Genomic DNA, 22,024 nt, shown 5'->3' with positions numbered 1-22,024 from the left:
TTGGCCTTCTTGGCCACCTGGGCACACTGCTGGCTCATGTTCAGCCGGCTGTCAACCAGCACCCCCAGGTCCTTTTCTGCTGGGCAGCTCTCCAGCCACTCCTCCCCAAGCCTGTAGCGTTGCCTGGGGTTGTTGTGGCCAAAGTGCAGGACCCTGCAACTTGGCCTTATTGAACCTCATACAGTTGACCTCAGCCTATCGATCCAGCCTGTCCAGATCCCTCTGCAGAGCCCTCCTACCCTCCAGCAGATCAACACTCCCACCCAACTTGGTGTCATCTGCAAACTTACTGAGGGGGCACTCGATCCCCTCATCCAGATTGTCAATAAAGTTATTGGACAAGACCATCCCCAATAATAATTGTGCTGGGAAAATATATGTTCAAATATTTATGATATTTTTTCTGCTTTGTATAGAGAGTGAGCAAGGAAAGGATTTTAACTTCCTTCTGGTTTGTTTTTGTGTTTGTTTTTTGTCATGCTTTTCAGACCGTTGAAAACTGTGTGTGCATTTTGAGGAACCTCTCATACAGGCTAGCTGCAGAAACATCTCAGGGACAGCAGATGGGAACAGATGAACTTGATGGATTACTCTGTGGTGATGCCAATGGAAAAGATGCAGAGAGTTCAGGGTGCTGGGGGAAGAAGAAGAAGAAAAAGAAATCACAAGATCAGGTAATGAAAGTTACTCGCAGCTGTGTTGTGAGTGGTTGAAGTGCCCATCATTTAAAATATAAATTATTAATGCACTGTATTAGAAATAAAGTGCATGATGCGTAATACACAAAACTGTTGCCTTTGTTAATTAGCCAAGAGCTTAAAGAAGACTATGGCTCGAATAACGAAAGGAAATATGTTTGCTTGAGAGAGTTGCACATTACGTGGTGGCACCTGGAAACTGTAGTCATGGGTGCACTGTGAACACCATAAATACCGTGAAGTGTTCAGTCTATTAAAGGAAGACATTTATAATGAAAAGTGTAAGTCTTAACATTCAGATGTAATCTGCATATACTTTACACTCTCTTCCCCACAGCCACCTGTGTGTAGAGAGGCCTTCATGCAAGCAAACATCAGGCTTGCATTTGTATACTTACTTGCTTCAAAGTTAGTCTTGTGCTTTGCCTCTACATTTTGAGAGAAAACTTTACAGGACTGAGTCAAGTAATATGAGTTAATGTTAAAAAAGCATGCATATTTTAATAAATCTAATGTCATTACACCAAACAAAGCTTGAGAAGTACAGTCTTGATAGTTTCCTCAAGTTATTTGAGGTGCTGTGGGTTTTTATTTTGGGTGGGTTGACTTCCAAAGCATATTTATCTCCTTGTTTTCCCATTAACAACTTAAAATTTGGTGACTGCTGAGAGTGATGTTAAGGAGAAAGACGTTGTTGTGTCAGTACACACACTAAACAACAATGAGCATGGCTACTGGTTTATGAACTCTTTCAAATGACCTGTGCTGGCAGCAGGCAGTTCTCCATCTCCTCCTAGACGTAGTCTTTTCCATTGCCATTTATTTCTGTTTCAGATTGCTCAAAGAAAATACTCATTTGAGTAAGCAATTAGGCATACAGGGTATTTGCATAAATGATGTAAACCAGTATGGAAAATATTCCTGAGTTCATAAAGGCAAATTGTGTTAATGTGGAAATGTTATAGGAACATTAGCAAGCTAAGATTCAGGTACTGAAAAATGCAGCACTCATAACTAGTAAGGCTTTAATTTCACCTACTCTTCTAGTTAAACGCTGCAGTCATCAGATAATTTGAATTTATTATGGCCTTTTGTTGGAATTTCTGTATTAGGCTACAGCGAGATAAGAAGTGCCAAAGCAAGTTAATTTTACCCCATAAAGCAGTCATCGTCCCTGTTCCTGAATTAATAGTTCACACACACTACGCTCTAGTTATTCAAAGTGCAGCCACAAAAATAGTGTATCTGGATATGAGTGGGTCATACTGCAACTTGCCTTTCTCTTTTGATGCTCTGTTTACTAACACACATGCACACACACACATACTATATCAAATCTTTTTTAACTTTTCTATTCCTTCTGTGGTTTCTGGATATCAGATTCGTACTTTTAACTCTTTACCACTGACTGTTTCATTGTTCCTGTCAGACTTCTCTGTATTTCAAAGGTTCCCTGTAAAGTCTTCCTCCTCCTCCAGGTCAAAGAACTAATCTCTTTTGGCTGATTTCCTTTACAATATACATGCTTCTGCCTGCTCTTGGGTATCTTTTGTCTGTTTCTATGAGCATTCATTATCAGCATGCAGCATGGTAAAGGTCTTTTCAGATCTGCTTTGTCTAATGGAAGGGTTTAATACAATTTTTAAAATCCAAAGAAAAGTAAAACTATGCACATATTTTCAGCTTTATGTTCTCTGGGCTTTTCTGTGACAAGGAAATAAATTCACTCTTTCAACGACTAATTTTGTGGTGCACAGGACCACTTCACCGTAAAAATATTTTTCTAATGATTTTTCTTCTTTCATCTCATTTCTTTTAAATCTGGACAGCCTGCCCCATCTTGCCATATACCAGTTCTCACCTGTGACTATTATTCAGTTCAGGAGTTTAAGGAAGCCTTGTGAGCCTTCTACAGAGTAGGCTGGTCTCACCCCATGATCCTTGACTGCTGTTGACTATACCAAACATTTTAAAATATGTTATCAAGTTAACTAGAATGCTACTAAAAACAAATGTGACTGAGGTCTATCAGCAAGACCACCATGCCAGAAACAGCTCTCCCAAGTTACTCTCGTAAATAGAGAAGAAAAACAGAAGAATGTTTTTCATGTAACTATGCCTTTACATTAATAGTATAGAGGTTGACCCCCAGCTCCAACTGGGGTAAGGGTAAAGGTAACTTGTGAAAAACACGTGACTATTTCTGTCTCAGACCCTAAGGACTGTAATTCTCTGCTGCCGCTGTTGTTTGTTATATTCTCCCTGCTGCTTACGTGTGATCAGGTGCTACTGCGCCCTCACCCCACAAAGCTCTCCAGCTGTAGAGGCCTTACATCTCCAACTAGGACATCATTGACATCAACCTCTCTGCCTTGTATCATCATACCACTCTTCAGATGGAAACTAATTTTTCCACCGCTGAAAATTTTGTCACTGCTGTTGGTATGCTTACTGCTGCCAACAGGTTTATTCTTTGAGCTGTATGAGAAATGAGTATTATGACAAAAAGCAGCTAGGGGAAGAAAAGATGTATAGTCCAATTTCAGTAAAAGAGTCAGGGAGTTGTCATTAATCCTTATTTTATTTCTTGTTATGCAGCCCATTATATACACATATGGCACTATTTCATTTCCTTTCTTCACTAAGAAGAAACAGGCTGACTTCTTGGCTTCATGCTCGTCTTGAGTTCCTCATCTGTGATCATTCTTGTCAACCCAGAATCGAGCCCAAAATCTGATTTTTTATTAGAATTGACACTTTTGAAATGAGCCTGACCTTCTCTTTCACCTTCTGTCAGGAGCTTTAAGGTATAAGAGCAACATTTCAAGTTATATATCATTATGAATTGACTGGCACACCTCTAGCACACTTGCTAAATGGGCTGTAAATTCTTCTATTCAGGTGAAATAGCAGGTTTAAGGCAATAATATTTCAAAAAGAATAAAAAATAGAGCTGTCAGATATAGCTTTTCATGTGATGAGACTACTATTTTACCAAGTATATCACAATACACTACTGAGCCATACATAATTAATAAGCACAGAAATGGAGAAATGGCAGTGGCTCCTGCGTTTAGCTAATAATCTAAACTGAGATTAGGGATGAAAGGCTGTGTTGCCAGTATGTTCTGCTCTGGAAGAATATTGTTTCCACTGGTTGCTTCCTTGTCTTGTACAAGGTAGTTATGCCAAGTGTTGATTAGCAAGAAATCAGCTATCTTGAGAAGCTCCTTACAAGAGGTTCTTAGCCACCATTTCTAAATTCTTGCTTGCCTACACAGAAACATGTCATATCCCCTGGGAATCTCTCAGTATCATGTATGACCAAGTTGTTTTCAACATCAAAACTACAGGGTTATTAAATAGAACTTGTATTTGTCCATTTGTGGAATATAGTGCAAAGCCCATTAGCTTCAGCTTCCTATGAAGAGGAGAGGAATGAGCAGAAGGAGATGTAGTGAGGTGCCAAATGTTGTTGTCCCTGGGTTGAACTCGATCCTGTTTAATTTGGGAGGGGTCTTGTTTTCAGCAAAGATAAAATACATACATAGAACGAAATTATTTTTCTTAGTGAAGTGTAATAATATAAAAAAGTTGAATAAATGCATTAACAATTATTTTAAGAATGTAATATAAAATCTGAAGTGTAATTTAGATTTATTCATATCTCAGATTAATAATAAAGATTCAAAACATTGGAATGTTTTGAAAGCATTCCAAACACCTTTCCCAAAATTGTAAACATTGTTGCATCATTTGGGGGAGGTTACCATTATTTATGAAATAAACTGTACCCAAAAATTGCCCAACTTTGTTGGGACTACCTGTTGCTGGACCACAACAGCTCTGCCCTACTCCTGTAGTCTCTGTGTCCATAGGCAACATTATTTATATTCACCACCTTTCTTTGGGTCTGGATGTCTAAACAGAAATTTGACTTGATTTAAATAGTGATTTTCCTGCCTCCTTTGTGTCAGCTGCAGGGATTCCCATCGCCCTTTGTTGTGGCTTAACTCCAGCCGGCAACTAAGCCCCACGCAGCTGCTCGCTCACTCCCCCATGGCGGGTTGGGGGGAAGAATTGGAAGAGTAAAAGTGAGAAAACTCGTGGGTTGAGATAAAGACAGTTTAATAGGGAAAGCTAAAGCTGCGCACGCAAGCAAAGCGAAACAAGGGATTCATTCACCGCTTCCCATCAGCATCCCATCATTCAGCCATCTCCAGGACAGCAGGGGTCCATCATGTGTGACGTTTACTTGGGAAGACAAGCGCCATCGCTCTGAATGTGTCTCCCCCCTTTTCCTTCTTCTTCCCCTCAGTTTTATATACTGACCATGACGTCATATGGTATGGGATATCCCTTTGGTCAGTTGGGGTCAGCTGTCCCGGCTGTGTCCCCTCCCAAGTCCTTGTGCACTCCCAAGCCTACTCGCTGGTGGGGTTGGTGTGAGGAGTAGAAAAGGCCTTGACTATGGGTAAGCACTGCTCAGCAATAACAAAAACATCCCTGTATTATCAACGCTATCTTTAGCACAAATCCAAAACATAGCCTCATACTAGCTACTGTGAAGAAAATTAACTCTATCCCAGCCAAAACCAGGACACCCTTGAAAGCAAGCCCTGTCATTTTGATTAATCTTTGTTGCTTAATTTTAGATTTCTGCTCTTGACAGCATTGGCCAATGCATCTCTTGGACAAAGGTTTCCAAAAGAGGTTGTTGGACTGACGTGCCTGGGGACAGCTGGCATAGACTGCTAAGCCACTAAGATATGCAGGCTGAGAAACCATTGTCATCTTAGGGAGCCTGTTCGTTTAAGTCTTTGGCCTTCCAAAAATGCTTTTGGTGAGCACTGTTTAATTGCTGATATAAATTTTGTCACTGCTGCTACAAAGAGCATAGCATCTTGTACATCTCAAATGTCTAGGATCACTGGAGAGATATCAAGATGGTTTTATTCATTGCTGGGTTTTGTTTGAGTTTTTTCCTAGATCTCTTTTTTTTTTTTTTTTAGTAGCGGTATTTTGCACAGGCTGGGGGAAAGGAAAATACTCATATTTAATAAATGAAAATAAAACACTGTTGTTTTGTTATCAAAGGAAAACCTATCATCATGTGATACTCCTTAATAACAAACCCCACCAAACCCTAACTTCTGTTAGTACAAAAACCAAAATATGGAGAGTGTACTTCTCTTACTAAGTTGAAGCCTTCCCTGGTATTCAGTACAATTATACTGTAAACACGGATTTGCTTTCATTAAAATGAGAAAGAAGGTGGTAGATAATCTGTTGTGTGGCACAGGGGAGCATCTCGATAAGCGATCTTTTTCTTCTCTCAAACTGGCTTAGTAATGTGAAAACTTTGGAAACTTTTATTAGAGTACTCTTAGTCTCAAAAGTCTGTGTTCTTAAAGATCTTTATATTCGGCTTTTTATTCTTCTCGACTTTCATCCTTTCTTTGCACCACTTTCAGGAAATGAGAGATTTGTATCTCACCCATGTAACAAACAGTTTGTCAGCTTCAACCACAATATATGGGGGTAATTTCAGCTGAAGGAGGGAAGCCTGGAAGGAATATTTGTTTATGACTTTTTTTTTCCTCCTTAGCATAAGCTAGGAAGAGTAATTGCATGCAGTCGTCCTCTTTTTCAGAGGTTCCTAATACATCCACAGCCTATCTCAAATAGACCTCACTGATCATTCCTGATGGTCTGCAACAATACAGTAACTGTTCCAGTAATTCACTGGGTAGAGTTGTTTCGCATGCTGCCTCGGTTCATTAATATTGAGCAACATGAACTGCAAAGCAACTTCTGCCATGCCTTAGCCACCATTTGAGAAAATGGACTGCAATATCGTTTGGGGGGAAATATTTTTTTCACTCGGGCAATTGAAGTTTGTATTTATGAAATACAAAATAAATGGGTGAAGATCAGGAGAATCTCCTTTGCACTAGCTTCTTTTCTGACCTGTATCAGTGCTGCATGCCCTGCAGCAGTTGGGCTGTATAGCTGCAGGCGCTGGTCTCGGCTACGGGGAAGATGCCAGAAGCCATTCAGCCCTTCAGTGAAGGGTTAGCTGAGGTCACACATGCAGGAGCAGAGAGGAGCTGAAAGAAGGAGTGCCTGACAGGTTATGGTTGCTTGTGCCCTCTACATCCCAGGAAGTGGCTACAGGAGCATCTTTTCTGTCACCCTTTATCGCATGCCCTTGAAGAGGCCACCATAGGCACAGCATGTACGTTACGCGTGGTTGGCAGTGACAGCCTCCCGGCGCATGCTGCTCAGCTGCTCTGGGCACACGCGCCACGTCTGAAGAACAGTGCAGGACATTATCCAATGTCAGTGGATTTACTGCACCTTCACTGCACATTGCAGGTGTGGTACCAGACTTCCATCACCCCTACAAGGACCCTGAGGCGTCACAGTGTCTTGAGAAAAACCTCTTCCCCCCACAGTTGCTAATAAATGAATGCAATCATGTGCTAAAAGAAGGCAGCAAGAAGGGCAAGGAAATGCAGTAATTTGTCTCACTTTTTTTTTTTTTAAATGTTTTCCCATTACTGGTCAGAATGGCAAAACTACATTGGATATTAATTTATCTGCAAGTGTAATTTCTAGTGCTTTATAAGTAGCAGCACAGCATGAACACATATACAGCTCTCCGTTAGCTGATTTTCAGCAGTGGGAAAATCGAGATTTGTATTCGGTATTTACAATTTGGGATTGTAAATACCTGAGTTTAAAAAAAAATTGTATCCCCACATGTGCACAAAGTACTGGGTCAATCTGATACATTTGATATATTATATGTACTTTGTCCCTGAAATAAGTACTCTGTGCAAACGCTGTTCAGTTGCATAATGTGCCCTTAATTAGTGCAAATTGGAATGAGAAGGATGAAGACCTGAATTTGTGCCCTTGGACATCACAAGTTGTTTGTTAGTGGACTTACTAAGGTACAAAGTCCAAATCTGGTGTGACGTCAGATTTCACATGTAAGACATGTTTCTCATTTGTTTTCCAAAAAATTCTGACAGCGCAAATGATTGAATTTCGAGAGTTAAAATAAGCAGCAGGTTTTTATGTATTTTTTATGAGCTGACAAGAAGTCATTTCTGGCAAGGATAGTGTGATTTATATAGAGAGAAAAGGAGAACTGAGTCACATACAGTGGAATCAACCTATTCGTTTAAAGGCAGAAATGTATTAAAAAAATTCAAAGGCACAGCCCTATCACAGTGTCATTGGAAGGGATTGTTTCTCCAGAAGGCAATTTCCCTGTAGATTGTCAAACACCACTGGGTATTGTTGTGCCAGTTCTTTTAAACTATGGTAACTTTTGTCCAGTGCAGTGTGTTTCGTATCTGAGCAGCTTTCTGGTTTTGAGTAACTGTTCATGTGTATTAAATGGTCCCACTAGTTTTCAGTTTTGGTGGGTTTTCTGCTTTAATTTAGAAAAAATAGTGTTCTGGATTCTCAATGGTAGTAATCTAGCAAAACCTTGCTAAAATTAAGCTATGTTTGTTGTTGTTAGATAAGGCTTGATTGATTGTCCCTTAAATTATATGTAAATTTTTAAAGTTAGCTTGAATAAAATGATGATTGATACTTCCTGAAAATGAGGGATGCTAGATCTTCTCCCAGTGCAAGTATCATTGTGTTGTTTTAGTCATAACTAATTAAATCAGCCTGGAAAATTAACTGTTGCAGATCTAAACGAGGAGTTAATTTGGCCTGTGCTATCTTTGTATGTCTAGTAGGTGTTTAATGTTGTGATACGCATTTTTTATTTACATAATAGCAGTAAGCTTTAACCCATGGCATTAGAAGGTTTACTTTGTATCGTGTCATGCAATCCGTACGTCAGAGGTGTTAGAAAAGAGATCGTATTAAGAAGTCGGGGCTTGTTTTTAACACTGGTATTAAGGCTATGAATTTTCTAAATCTCTTTATCTGTTCAAAGCAAAGGAAAATATATATTGTATATATAGATTAAAATCACATTTAAAATATTATTAGAAGTGCCTTCCACATCTTACTTTTGTTTTAAAAAAAGCAAAAAAAGTCCTTGCATTACCTTCTGTTCAAGATGTTTCATGCTTATGTGCAGTATTGTGCATTCCACTGGAGAGGTGAATGACTCTTCTCCTGGAGTGAAGTTTCTCTTTCTGGTACGAGTGGGTTTTGTGCAATAAGCTGCTTGTTGTCCAGGTGTTAGTATTGCCCACTTGGGATATCAGACTAGGGTTATTTTCATGGCAAAACTCTGTATGTGATGAGAGGAAGAGTCTGTGTCGTGAGAGATGGTTGTACTTACTGCCTCAGAGTCTCACACTGTATGGCTGGCTGGCTGTATGGCTGAACGCCTCCAGAACTTGCGCGACGAGAAGCCAGAAGTTGAGCAGTTGGAGAAGACTTGTCACACTTGGGCCTTTCAGGGGTGGAGGGCTCATGGCCTTGCACGATTTCATTTACCATATTAGTATTTGCTGTTGTTTTTTCCCTCTCATGAGAAGAGAGAGAACACGGAGAACTGCAGGGCATGAAAAAGGAAATTCTCTTCATATCCAAGTTCTAGATTTGCCTCTTAAGATACATTCACGTTCGCTGGTCTTCTGCTCGCACCCAAAAAATTAAATGCAGTGAAAAATGTTTTTGTTATGTCATCTAACTAAAACACTGTGATTTCTGCCAATGCTATAGCTCCTCTGTGAAGAGTGTTGAGTAAGAAATTTGGTTTCTCTATGAGGAATCACGTGATATGCTAAAATTGAGAACGTCTGCTTGCGGGCAGATACCTTCGCCCATGCAGACGTAGATGTTACAGCTTCAACTGAGGCAGTTGTCAAGTATTCTGCTGTTCCTTGCTGACGACCTAATTTGTACTTTCCAACAGTGGGATGGTGTAGGACCTCTCCCAGACTGTGCAGAACCACCCAAAGGAATCCAGATGCTGTGGCACCCTTCAATAGTCAAACCCTACCTCACACTTCTTTCGGAGTGCTCAAATCCAGACACACTGGAGGGGGCAGCAGGGGCACTGCAGAACTTGGCTGCTGGGAGTTGGAAGGTAGGAATATTAACCTGATCTGTATTTCTTTTTTAGTTCAGAAAACCTCTACAGATGACAGGAAATTGGTGATACAAATGTATCTGAATGATCCTGGTAGTGGAGTAACTCTCTGTTTTCGCAGAAGTATCTGCAGTCAAATTTGAGATAGTATTTTAAGCCCTCTGAATTGATACAGGTAGTCATATCATAGGACAAGTCAGCATGCTGCAGTGAAGATCACATTGATCAAGTAAAGTATGAAAAATTGGCACTGAAAACCAGTAACCAAATGAGGAGAAGCAGCATCTTTATGAATCTGGGGTGACAGAGCCATGAAAAATGAGCCAAAAATATCACCAGTGACAATCAAATGAAACCGTATTGTTTTGTCACTGCAGAAACTGGTTGACATTTTGTCTCTTAAGAGAAACCAGGCAAGAGCAGAGCAAGATATAAATGATGTGACACCAACACAAGTAATGTTACCATCTACTTTTAAAAAAAAATAAGACATTATTAAAATGCGTCAACAGTATGATTAAATATGTACAATGAGCAAGGAAATGCTCAGTCGAGACACTCTATTCCAGTTCGTCCTACTTTTGAATTACAATGAAAAGATCCATTTTTCTCTCTTGTATTATTTGCAGTGAACTGAGAAAAAATTGAAGAACTCATTTATTAGATTTTGAAATTATTTCTAAACTTAGATCAAATCAATAAAATTCAAGATAACAGTTGAGCCTGGTTTACTTTTTAGGGCAATCTCTTCATCACTTTCCTGATGGTAAACTGGTTTGTTTGGATTAAAATACTAACTATCTGGTCCTATTATATAAAGATAATGCCTTGATTTTAAGTTAACTCTCAGTGGGAATATTTCACATTTATGATGAAAACATGCATGTATGGGGAAATGCAGTTATCAAAGTTAGGTTTCAGAAGGTATCCTGTTTGGTTTTTAAGCACTTGGACATTTGTATGTGAAATGTAAATACCAAGTTAATGAGGCATTCATTTTGGAATGTTAGCCCTGAGGCTAATAACTTACTTTTTTTCCCCTGAAGTTTTATTGGAAGTTGAGTTGGCACATTCAGTGGATCTTCACAGGCATGTGATTTTGTTTTTGAGCCCACCAAACCTATGAAATGCCTTTGACCGTTGCATTCATTGACATATGAAATGAGTAACAAAAGTATCTGTCCAGTGATTTCTGTACTGCAAAGTGCTACATATACACTGTGCCTGAAAATCATTATACTTTTATTATTCTCATATTGTAGACCACATCAGATTGTGTAATCCTGGCACAGAAACATGGTAAATGTGTTTTATTCATCTGGGAATGGGTGTAGCCCTGGTCCAAATGAGAAGACAATGCATGCGTATTTGCCAGGACTAATAGGAGAGCTAAAATGCAAGTGGTGCCCCTTCTCCCATTTCTAATAAATCTGTACCTGTCATCCTTTAGTTGGCAGAAGTGTATGGTGGCGAGAGGAAGGAAGGCTCCACAGAGCTCTTTGGCAAGTGACGCGTTAGAAAAACTGTTTTGAACTTTAATACTATGCCTGTCGATACCATGGGAAAAGCTCAGTTGTTCTCGTGTTGCTCTATTTTTCTAAAGATTCACCAATTCCATTACAAGTGATGTGCAGACACAGAATGAATATCCTTAATTTCACATGTGGTACTAGCCATTTTTGTGAGGGGAATAATCCTCTTTGGGGATTACATAATCATTGATGTTTTCACCTTTTGACCTCTCTTTTCCACTGCTGCAGTCTTCTGGATATAAAATGACTAAATAATAGACAGAAAACTCTTAAAAGAAGAGGTTATTCCTAAGGGAGGTTTTCATTTTCTTAGTTCCTCCAAGAAATTGTAATTGTATAAAGAATGGGAAAATATTTCTTTTTTTTTTTTACTTGAAATCTTTCAAGAAGAACTTTGTGATCGACTGAGAGAGAGAAAAAAGAGCTAACTGCATTAAAATAAATAATGTTGCTATTAATATTAATAGCAATAGCAATTGTGGTGGGTTTTTTTTTCCAGTTATCATTATTTTAATGCCAGAAGAATCCTAGAATATATGAGGCAGCCAGTGCACCAGGCAAGCTCACACACTTCCAAAGATGAAGTCTCTTCTGGAAAAAAAATACAGTGCAGTTGGTATACTTGCATAATTCTTTCCTAGCCGTTTCACCCTTTTGGTTCCTCTGGTATAAAGCTGTCTAATCCTCGTCTGTGACTGAGAGGTAACACTTATGACACAGGCAGTGCTTAACCAATGCCATTATGAAAGGAAAGTGAGCAGATAAAAGGAAGCCCAAATAATTTTTAAAAAATAAAAAATTGTGCAGGCGATTGAGATATATGTCTGCCACTAGAATTAACAGATGATACGGATCTAAATCCCCTAGACTGCTTTCAAAAATTTCAAACACAAAAAGAAAGCAGCAGTACATACCTTGAAGGATTAATAGCTGAGAGAGGCCGAAAGTTTTCATTATTTCAGGGCATATAGTCTCTCATTGATACATACACATAAAATCAACACATGCACATAATAAATCTTCATCTGTAGGACATTTTTAGCACTTTTTCAGTTGCAGGAATTCCTTTCAAAGCTAAATGCTAACAAAAAAGAAAAAAGTGTGACATATATATGCAAATAATTTTTCTATGTCAAGATAAAACACTTTGGACCAAAGTCTTGCCAGATATTACCCATCTGCAAAGTAAACTTTTTTTTACAATGACTAATACAATATTTGGTCTGTGCAATTATTATTAGAACCAAGACAATCTATAAGAAATCAGAAAAGGAACATACTGGTGACAAACACATTAATAGATGCAAATGAAAGTTTACCAATAAAACAGGATACTGATCTGAGGTATGAGGAGGGATTTTTTTCAGTGTGAAAATTTAACCTGGGATAGAACACAGCTGCGTATCTTGACTTCGATATATATTCTGGTTCTGAAGAAGAGATTGACAGCTTATGTACAAAGCGAATCTCATTTTGGAAGAGGCTGTTTGAGGTGAATATGGAAGTTCATTTATCTCGCTTTTCTGCACCAAGACGTCATTTCATAGGGAGGACACTGGTATTGGAATTTGAAGGAAGCAAAGCCATTCCTTTCATCGAAAAATATATACGTATTGTCGCAGATCTTTCTTTTTTGTTCATGAACTTATTTGATGCATCTACGCCTAAAATGAATGGCCCTTCTGGAATAATATATATGGAAATGTCCAAATATGTATGCTTTTGGGTGGGATTTGACATACTAAAGTTTTCCACATCACTGCCAGGATACAACTTTGTTTAAGGTCTGACTACTGCATTGCACAGTAGCCTATGATACTAGCAGTTGGTCACTGCATGTCCCTCTCCTGATGGAGTTGATGACTACTAGCAGTACACAGCCTACGGGTCAGGTTGTCAGTGCAGTACGTGCACGCACCTACCTCCTTCTGCGGAACTCAGAGTTCTGAGTGGGTTTCTGTTTGAGGGGAGTCATTGCTTCCCAAAATATTTTCTCCCATCAAATCATAACCAGAGTATTTTCACAGTATCCTAAACTTCCTACAGGCAGAAGAGGCAACGCATAAAAAGGGTGGCCATTGGTTTTGGTTTCTTTCATTGCCACTTGAAGAAATATTTTTTTCCAAAAGTAGATTTTTTCTAATGAAATGTAATATGAACTTGTATTTTAAAGCCGCTTAGTAATACGAAAGACAAATCTAGGCAAATACATTCCTCATCAAGCTTAGCTAGAGTTTTCACTAAGCAAATAAGGCCTTTGGAAGCAGTGGAGACTCTTTACTTCCCATTATGTATTTACTTTCATTGGGAGCTCTTGTTAGTTTTCTTTGCCACTTAATTTGGGGTTTGCCAAGTTTGCTCACAAATGCACAAATAAAAATAGGTTTGCTGACTCACTCAGCTGCATTCTGAAGACACTTGCCTGCTTATTAAGAAATTCTCTCACTATAACACTTCAAACCTGAAGTCCTTTCTGCAACCTCATATCATTATTTATTTTAATACTTGGGGTTAAAAAAATTATGAGGTATAAAATTACAAGACTTATCCTGTAAAAGGAAATCTCCGCAGATCTTTTTATATCTAGTGTGGCATCAGTATTTTTCCTTAGATGGTGGGAATAAAAGCAGTACGTTCTTTTTAGTTTTCACCTTGGTCAATTGGCTATTAATACATTAAATCTACTGAGCCTGTAAAAAGCTGTATGCAAAATGTCCTAGAGTTAATGATGTCAAGAATCCCAAAGTTATGTCCCTTCTGGACAAAATTTCCCCTTCAGGAAGAAAGGAGATATTGGGATATCTGCATATGCCTATATATATGTGACAGCTAACTTTAGACTGATGTCAGTTTATCTGCCAGAGACAATTCTGCAATACCTGTTGCTGTGAAGTCATAAGTTAAACCATGACAGAATCACAGAAGGGCTGAGGTTGAAAGGAACCTTTGGAGGTCATCTGGTCCAACCCTCTGCTCAAGCAGGGTCGCCTAGAGCCAGTTGCCCAGGGCCATGTCTAGACGTATTTTTAATGCTCCCAAGGATGGAGACTCCACAAGAACCACAGTTGTGCCAGTGCTTGGTCACTCCCACAGTGAAAAAGCATTTCCTGATATTCTGCAAAGCTCCAGTGTTTCATTTTGTTCCCATTGCCTCTGGTCCTACAATATTACCTTTTCTGTTACATGCAGTTAAAAACAAGGTATTGTGACCACAAGTAGGATTTCCTTAGTTTTCTCAAACCCTTAAAAATAATTTCTTCATGCATATGATCCTGTTTCGTTTTAAGATACTATGATAAGTTATATAGGTAATACATATCTTTTAAAACCAGGAAACAAGTTCTACTATATTTCTGTTGGAAATGTAATGGCTTACATTAGAACAGGTAGCACACCTGCTCTGGGTCTTGTTTAGTCCTTTCTGTGTGCCCAGTCTTCTGTCCCAGTTGCTTTCCAGGCTTTAAAAATTACCCTCTTCTGCCTTAATGACCAGGTGGCCAGCTTCATTTTCCTGAGTGTCTATTAGTTCCTTGAGCTCCTTAAGATCAGGAAAAAGTGCTGCTCTGTTTAAGTCTTGCAATCGCATGAGGCCATAGCATTCCTTGGTTAGTTCTTTCTACCTTCTTTCCTTTCACTTCCATGTTTGGTCCTACTCAGCAGGGAATGATAAGGGTCTTTGGTTAGAAAACGGAATGTCCCTGCCTTTGATCCCCAAGAGGTACAATACCCATGTGAACGGAGTTTATGGGTCATTGACCTGATCTCTTGAGATAGCTAGATGAGATCTTAGTCTTTGTTCCTTAAGCGAATAACTACATTTATTTTCAAAATTCCATCCCAGAGAGATCTGAATCTCATGGGAGCAAGAGCTTCATTAAGTAAATTATTAGATAAGGAAACTGAAAACATAAAAGGGACTGATTCAGTCACAAGGTCAGTGCAGCTACTTCAAAGAGTAGTATGAAAAGAGTTTCAAGCTCCTTACCATCCAGACGCTTGCAGATAATGAGTAATTATTGTCTAAAGCAACAGACATCTAGGTTATCAATCTTAGTCTTATCAGGCAAGGACATATTGTGGGTTCCTTGCCAGACTTTTCTGATGACTCTAGTTATTTACATATTAACCCTTTGGAGTTTCATTTGGCTGTTCCAGGAGGAAGTTTTTTGGATTACAGTTAAAAGACTTATATTCATTTTCTCCAAAATATCACTATTATGAATCCTTACATGATAGGATATAGAAGACCACTTACAACACATCACCTAATCAACGAAGGCAAACTTTTTAAATAACCAATGCATTATTCTGTCAGGAGTTCTTACCTGGGTGGAATCCACCCCGTAGATGAGGCAGCATCAATTAATACAGAGAAACATATTGGCTCGATAGGAAGGAAGACAATATTCAAGGGACAGGACAATATTCAAGAAGCAAGACCTGCTGCTGCGAACACCCATATCACAGACATCATGAGGAGATCAGTATGGACATCAGTTAGTGGGATGGGAGCACAGTAGCTCATGGTGAATTCATGCTCCAAGTACTTCCTTACTATACTCAGTCACTTTGCTTCCCATGAGATGTGTCACTTTGGTCTCAAAGCCTTTTTTTTTTTAATGATATTGGGTACAATATTTGGAAAAGTCACTGTAATGGCTCTCAGATCATTTTGAATACACAGTACATACTTGTACTGCAGAACCAAGAATGACAAGGTGCGAGGGCAGCTTCTGAGCTTTACCTTCCTCAAACATTTAAGATATCTTCTGTTAACACCGTTCTAGTTTTCTCTAATTTATGTATTTAACTGTATATCCTTACCCACCAGATTTTTTCCTTTCTCTTTAAGCTTGACTAAAGGTCACGGAGCAAGAGGAAAGTAACTAGTTAATACTTTTCTTGTCCCAAATCAGAGATGAAGAGAACTTATTGGTGGCCTACCAGATGGGATCATTTCTGACAAAACACTGCAGTCAGGGAGCAAAAAGACCCTGGAAAGTACTTGCACTCTTCAGAAACTGCAGAAAGATAACGAGAAGGCCTTGCTTTCTGTCAGGTGGTGTGACTTCACAGGAACCCCAGTAGAGTTATTTAAGTAAATCTGTAATTTTCTAAGTGGAATGTAAAAATGCTCTTTCCCCCCCCCACCCCAATGCATGTATTACATTGAGTATGATCAGACAAAGATCTTAGATTATTCGTTGATCTTTGATTATTCAACATGCAGTTCTGTTCCATGGTCTACAGTTCCACTACTGTTAGCAGACAGCCCCTTTCTAAGCCTCTCCTAGCAAATTCTGAGTCTCTCTAATTTTCCTGGTTCTTTTGGTAATTTAGTTTGCTTTGTCATGCCCTGATTTGGCTTTCATTTTGTAGTTTATGTCTCAGCAATTCCCTTCAATATTCAATATCTCAATAATCTTTGAGTCACAATGTTGAGCTGTACCAATACCATGCAAATTCTGGTCAAAACTGAAGTATGTGATGGGGAAATATTCTGGAGGCACGCCAATAACATTGATGTCAATGGCAGAAAAGTGAACCCCTTCAAAATATCAAGTGTATATAATTGTTGGCATTCCTTGGCGGGGGGCGTGGGGTGGTATTTTAATGTTTTTTTTTTTTCTTTTTAATTTTGTGCTGGAAATTTCTTCTCTTTTTTTAGTTTGGTCTCCTGGGGTGATGCTTCATGGAAGAATAAAGAAAACCGTATGAAACACTGAAAAGAGTTAACTGGCTAAATGCTTTTCAATTTTTCTGAAAAAATAAATAAGTTTTATCTAGATTAATTACTCTCTTGTTGAGTTTCTTCCTAATGAAATCTTAATCCCTAGAGGCATTCAGCTCTGGAAAGGGTCCTTTATAATAATAACTGTGACAAACTAAAAAATAATTTTCCAGTTTACTGTATTTTTCTACTTAATTACCATGACAAAATTAAAAAGGGAACTACTAATGAAAGTGGACAGAGAGATGCACTAGATACCTTCAAAGTGATGTATAGTAGTTATGCCCCCCAAATTCAATTATCTGTAAAGAGTATTCATGCACAGATTGTGGTTCCTGTGCTTGTCTCTGATAATTTAGCTGCAATCTGATGCAACTGTAATGATTTTATTTTCTTTTTTGGGTCCTTGTTCCCTCTAAAGTATTTGCTGTTCCCGTATGAGCCCTTTCTCTTTACAAACTGAGCAGTTACTTGATCGTTGACACTGCCACTGATTTGTGGACTAACAGGATGATTAAGTATATTGGCAGAGTGCCTCATTTACCTACTGATAGGCAACAAACCCTTTGTCTCTTTTCTTTTTTATGATTTTTCATCTCTTCTCTTTCATACTTCACTAAGCTCATATTAGCAATTGACCTGCAACGTGGAAGTGCAGGCGCGTTTTGCAATGGCTTTAGGCAAACAAAAGGATCATCAGTATACGCAAGAGCAAATCAATTTTTCCGTTCGCTGTGAGAATAAAATAGCCATTTTGAGGCATCTCAATTTGAGCGTTCCTGAAATCTGCACAGCGCAGCGTAATTGCTTGCAGAGACTTATCCTAATTGGCAGCTCAAGGAAAGAGACACAGACAGTTCTTGCCACTTTCAACGTGGAAAGTTCTCCGGAGACTGTTGAAACAATTAATAGACATTTCTGTCTTTCTGCCTGAGGTGCGTGACTTGAAAATGCAGATGAAATGATAGCAAATCACACACTGAGGAGCCTGTGAACTTCTCCCAAAGCGGATGGCGTTGTCAGGAAAGAGAGAGCTGCAGGGGAGAGGAGAGGTTTCATACATACTTTTCTCTCTTTCTCCTGTTGTTTTATGTATGTGTGTGCACATGTGCGTCTGTAAAACATTATATCCAGATTTTTCCCCTATAAAAGCTTCAGAGCTGTGGGTTTTTGCTATTGTGATCGAATTAATTGGTTCATTACAGATGCTGAAGGCTTGCATGTCATTTATTCAGTAAGGGGGTTTATATTATCTCTTTCTTTCATACTGAGTCATTTCAGTGTTTCTTTACAATGTCGTCTTCTCTCCCTAGGGTTAAAAAAAAATCCATTTCTTAATTTGTTTCTTTTAGACTTTTGTTTTGGAATGGATGATGAAAATACTACAATCCAAGAAGTTGTTGTAACCTGTTGTAAACCTGGGTTTCATAAAACAAGTGCTTGTGTTTTCCCTTGGTAGTTGACTGAAAAAATTCAAAGGAAAACTGTTTACTGAGGTTTCAATATGGAGGTTTTTATAATATAGTGCATAATCTATAAGATCATTTTAGATTCTCTCTGGTATTGAACAAACAGAAGTGAGATTTTTTTTTCCCCAAAAACCCAACTGATTCCTCATGTAATCGCTATTGGAGGCACTACATCTGTGATGTACTTTTGCAATGAACAACAGCATCTTTCAGTAGGCTGTCTGCTAGCTTGAACTCTCACCTCAACTAGACAGGCTCACTACTTTCTCAGAATAGTCTCACTGCTACCATGAACTCTCACTTCGGCAGTCACCTTGTAATTGCAGCAGACACAGCGGAGGAGAGGCATAGAAAATACCGCGTTTTTAAGTGCAAACAGCTATTGCTTTGGGTACTCCTAGCTGCAGGTGAGAGTGTTTAACTGGCAGGTAAGTACGTGTTTATTAATACAGGAAGCTTAGAAAGATTAATTTGATGTTTTCATTTCATCCTTTATGTTTAATATCCCATTAAAATGAAGGTATAGGAAAGAAAATATTTTTCAGCAGATACTTTCAATTAAACTCACTGATCCTTAGGATGTGTTTTAGTTTTTTATTTGATGATCATCCTGTACACTGCTTTGAGAGAACAGACTGGAGGAGAGAGCATAGAATAAGATCAATCAAGAATCCTGCTACCACTTCTTCTCTCACCTAAGAGCTATTTGCTTTGCTGCAGAAAATGATGGCACATTTACGTTTTTAGACACATTACTGTGCTCAGTGATGCTGAGAATCCTATGTCCCATTTACCTGACTTGAAAGCTTACTGTAACCATTACCACTTTCATCTACAGCAAAGTCCAGCCAGCTGGCTTTTGTTATGCGTAGTTACTACAGAGGAGAAATAATAAAATAATATTCTTTACATGCTGGTTTCTCTTCCTTTTTCCCAATTTCCCCTGAATGACATCACCTGGAATGAATTTGTACTCCAGATATTGCAACATTGCAGCCCTTGCCTGTCTCTGTATCTACGGTTGTTACCATAAAATATATTTTGGCTTTTGCTGTTCGGGGCACATGTCTATAGTATAAACAGATGCTAGCTTTTAAAGTGAGCACTTCAACTGTGGTAAGTAGAGACTGTATGCAGAGGTTAAGCTTGGTCTGGTGACAGTGATTGTGCTTACTATTTTCTAACTCTTGATTTCATGGAATTCGTTTTTCTGCTTATGGAGGAACTCTGTTGTGATGTAACTGTTCTGTAAGGTGTGATCTAACTGTTCTTTAAGGAAGGTTTATCAAAAGAGAATGATCTGAAAACCCTAAGGCTTATCATCCTAGTTTCTGAAATATTTGAAATATTTCAAAGGCTAAGGGCTTCCAGAACTTTGACTTCACCTTCCAGGTATGATGGCAGGATAAGCATCCATGACATAGCACTGAAAGTTGGGAGGAGCTCTGCCTCAGTAAATTCCTTTCAGCTATCAGTACGAGGAGGATGAATGTGAACTTTTATGAAAATTCCAGAGAAGAATTCAGGATGTGGGAAGGAATATATGCCTAGTAGATGGCTTGTTTTGTAGCAGACTGTGCTGAGAAGACTTGCACATCCCACAGGTGTCCAAGCATCTCAAATTTGGCAATACCGGTAGATTTTAAAACCACAAGGTCACAGTCTTGGTCTTGTTTACATTTTTTCCAACCTCTGGGGCTAACAGTGGAATGAAAAAGAGGGTAGTGTAGTTAATCTTTCATCCCTTCAGACTCTGGGAACCCCAAGCTGTGCAGCATTGGATGGACCTTCTAGTCACAGTACGCTGCACAGATCCCATCCATGGAGAAGTTCACTGGCATGATAGTCTTTAGAGCTCTTAGAAGATTTTTCTTAGAAGTAAACAACTCTGTTCATTGTTTCTGCTGTCAACAAAAAGGATGTTCACATGAGAACATGCTGCTTCGCTTTGAGATAAAGACAAGGGCATGCCAGTGGTGTCATGACCAGCTGCCAAGTGGGAGGTGCCTACAGGCTTCTCCGATACGATCAGCCACTGGGTTTATTCTACAGCACAGGCCTGCACCTGCCTCAGGTCAACTCTTATGTGAATCTTTAACTCCTTGATGTACAATAGTCTTCCAATTAGGACCACTGCAGGTGCCAAAACCAGACATATAGTTGCCTTCGTTTTTCCTTCTGAACAAGTCAACAGCCACAAGAGAAATTATAACAGCATTTTCATGTTATGCGCATGAATAGTGATTATAGTAATAACAAAGAAATACTCAGACCTCTTGAACATGTTTTGCGATATAAATTTTGTTGTTTTAGCAGTGAACAAGCATCATTAGATGTTGGGTAGGAAATGCTGATGCAAAGAAAGTGGTCTGCAGACTTGGTCTTTAAAAATGTAACCAGGTGTGCTAGGAGTAAAGTCAATTCATCATTTAATTTCTCTGCCACCGTAAAAAATTAGTGCAGATTTCCAAATCAAATGGTTGCCTAGCATCATAAATGCAGTTATTTCCCCTCTTTTGAGTTTGCATCCACATGCTTCTGTTACTCCTTACTTAGTATCTGAGAGAACCTCAAATGCCTTGATTTCTGTAGTGAATTTCTCACTTTCTTCTTCACGCTCTCCCATGTGTCTTTACAGTGGTCAGTGTACATCCGTGCTGCTGTCCGCAAAGAAAAAGGATTGCCAATCCTGGTGGAACTGCTTCGAATAGACAATGACCGGGTGGTATGTGCAGTTGCTACAGCTTTACGAAACATGGCCTTAGATGTCAGAAATAAGGAGTTAATAGGTATGTTCTTTTCAAACAATCTATATATTCTGTGGCTTGGTTTGGGTTTTTTCCAGTTTGCAGCAGAATGAGTGCAGTGGAAACAATTATTCTCACATTTCTAGCATAATTTCGTTAATTCTTTCTCTAACGTGTCATGTTCACATTTTGTGTGACAGTTAAGTGCTATATTGCAATGAATTGTTAAATTAATTAAACATTATGCAATATTTTATGATCTGTCATACTGTAATCTCCAGAAAAAAAGCAATGGCTTTGTTCTGCCTTAGCACTTAATTCCTAGGCTGGCAGTAGCACTTGCATCTTCCAGATGGAGGATCTAAGCAGAGCAGCTTCTCTTGATCTTCAGATTATCTATTGCAAGCAATTTGGGGGTCATAAAGTGACAAATCATAAAGATTTTAAAATCGTTCCAGGAGTTTACTGGACAGATCAGTAGCTCCAGCAAGAGAACTGGGAGATGTTTGATCCACAAACACATATGCCGTTAAGGAAGAGGACAGTAATTTACATACATCATTGTTGCCTCTGAATACTGATGGTATGGCAAGCAATAGTTTGGAGTTTGGGTTTTTTTGATTTTGTTCAGGTTTTTGGTGGAGTTTTTTTGGCTGAAATTCATCCAAACACTGTGGATAGCTGAACTTTTATTTCCATGTTCTGTCTTTGAAAAGTAATCACTTCCTTGGTTTTGAACTATTTCAACAGTCATGACAAAATTATTTCTAC

The 22,024-nt window shown here is 38.8% G+C and overlaps 1 protein-coding gene across 1 annotated transcript in view; it reads left to right on the top strand.

The window, feature by feature from the left end:
* Positions 1-22,024, top strand: part of LOC104616733 (catenin delta-2) — a gene marked incomplete at both ends in the record, with an annotated part of 117,014 nt that overhangs the window by 58,304 nt on the left and 36,686 nt on the right. The window contains 3 exons of the mRNA XM_010281840.1: positions 489-674; positions 9,598-9,771; positions 21,145-21,295. Coding sequence (XP_010280142.1) covers positions 489-674; positions 9,598-9,771; positions 21,145-21,295 — 511 coding nt within the window. The remainder of the gene's footprint in view (positions 1-488; positions 675-9,597; positions 9,772-21,144; positions 21,296-22,024) is intronic.

Source organism: Phaethon lepturus, unplaced genomic scaffold (assembly GCF_000687285.1).
Source record: "Phaethon lepturus isolate BGI_N335 unplaced genomic scaffold, ASM68728v1 scaffold5962, whole genome shotgun sequence".
Taxonomy (NCBI): Eukaryota; Metazoa; Chordata; class Aves; order Phaethontiformes; family Phaethontidae; genus Phaethon; species Phaethon lepturus.
Note: the sequence above shows the minus strand (reverse complement) of the source record. Positions and strands in the feature narration are given on the sequence as shown.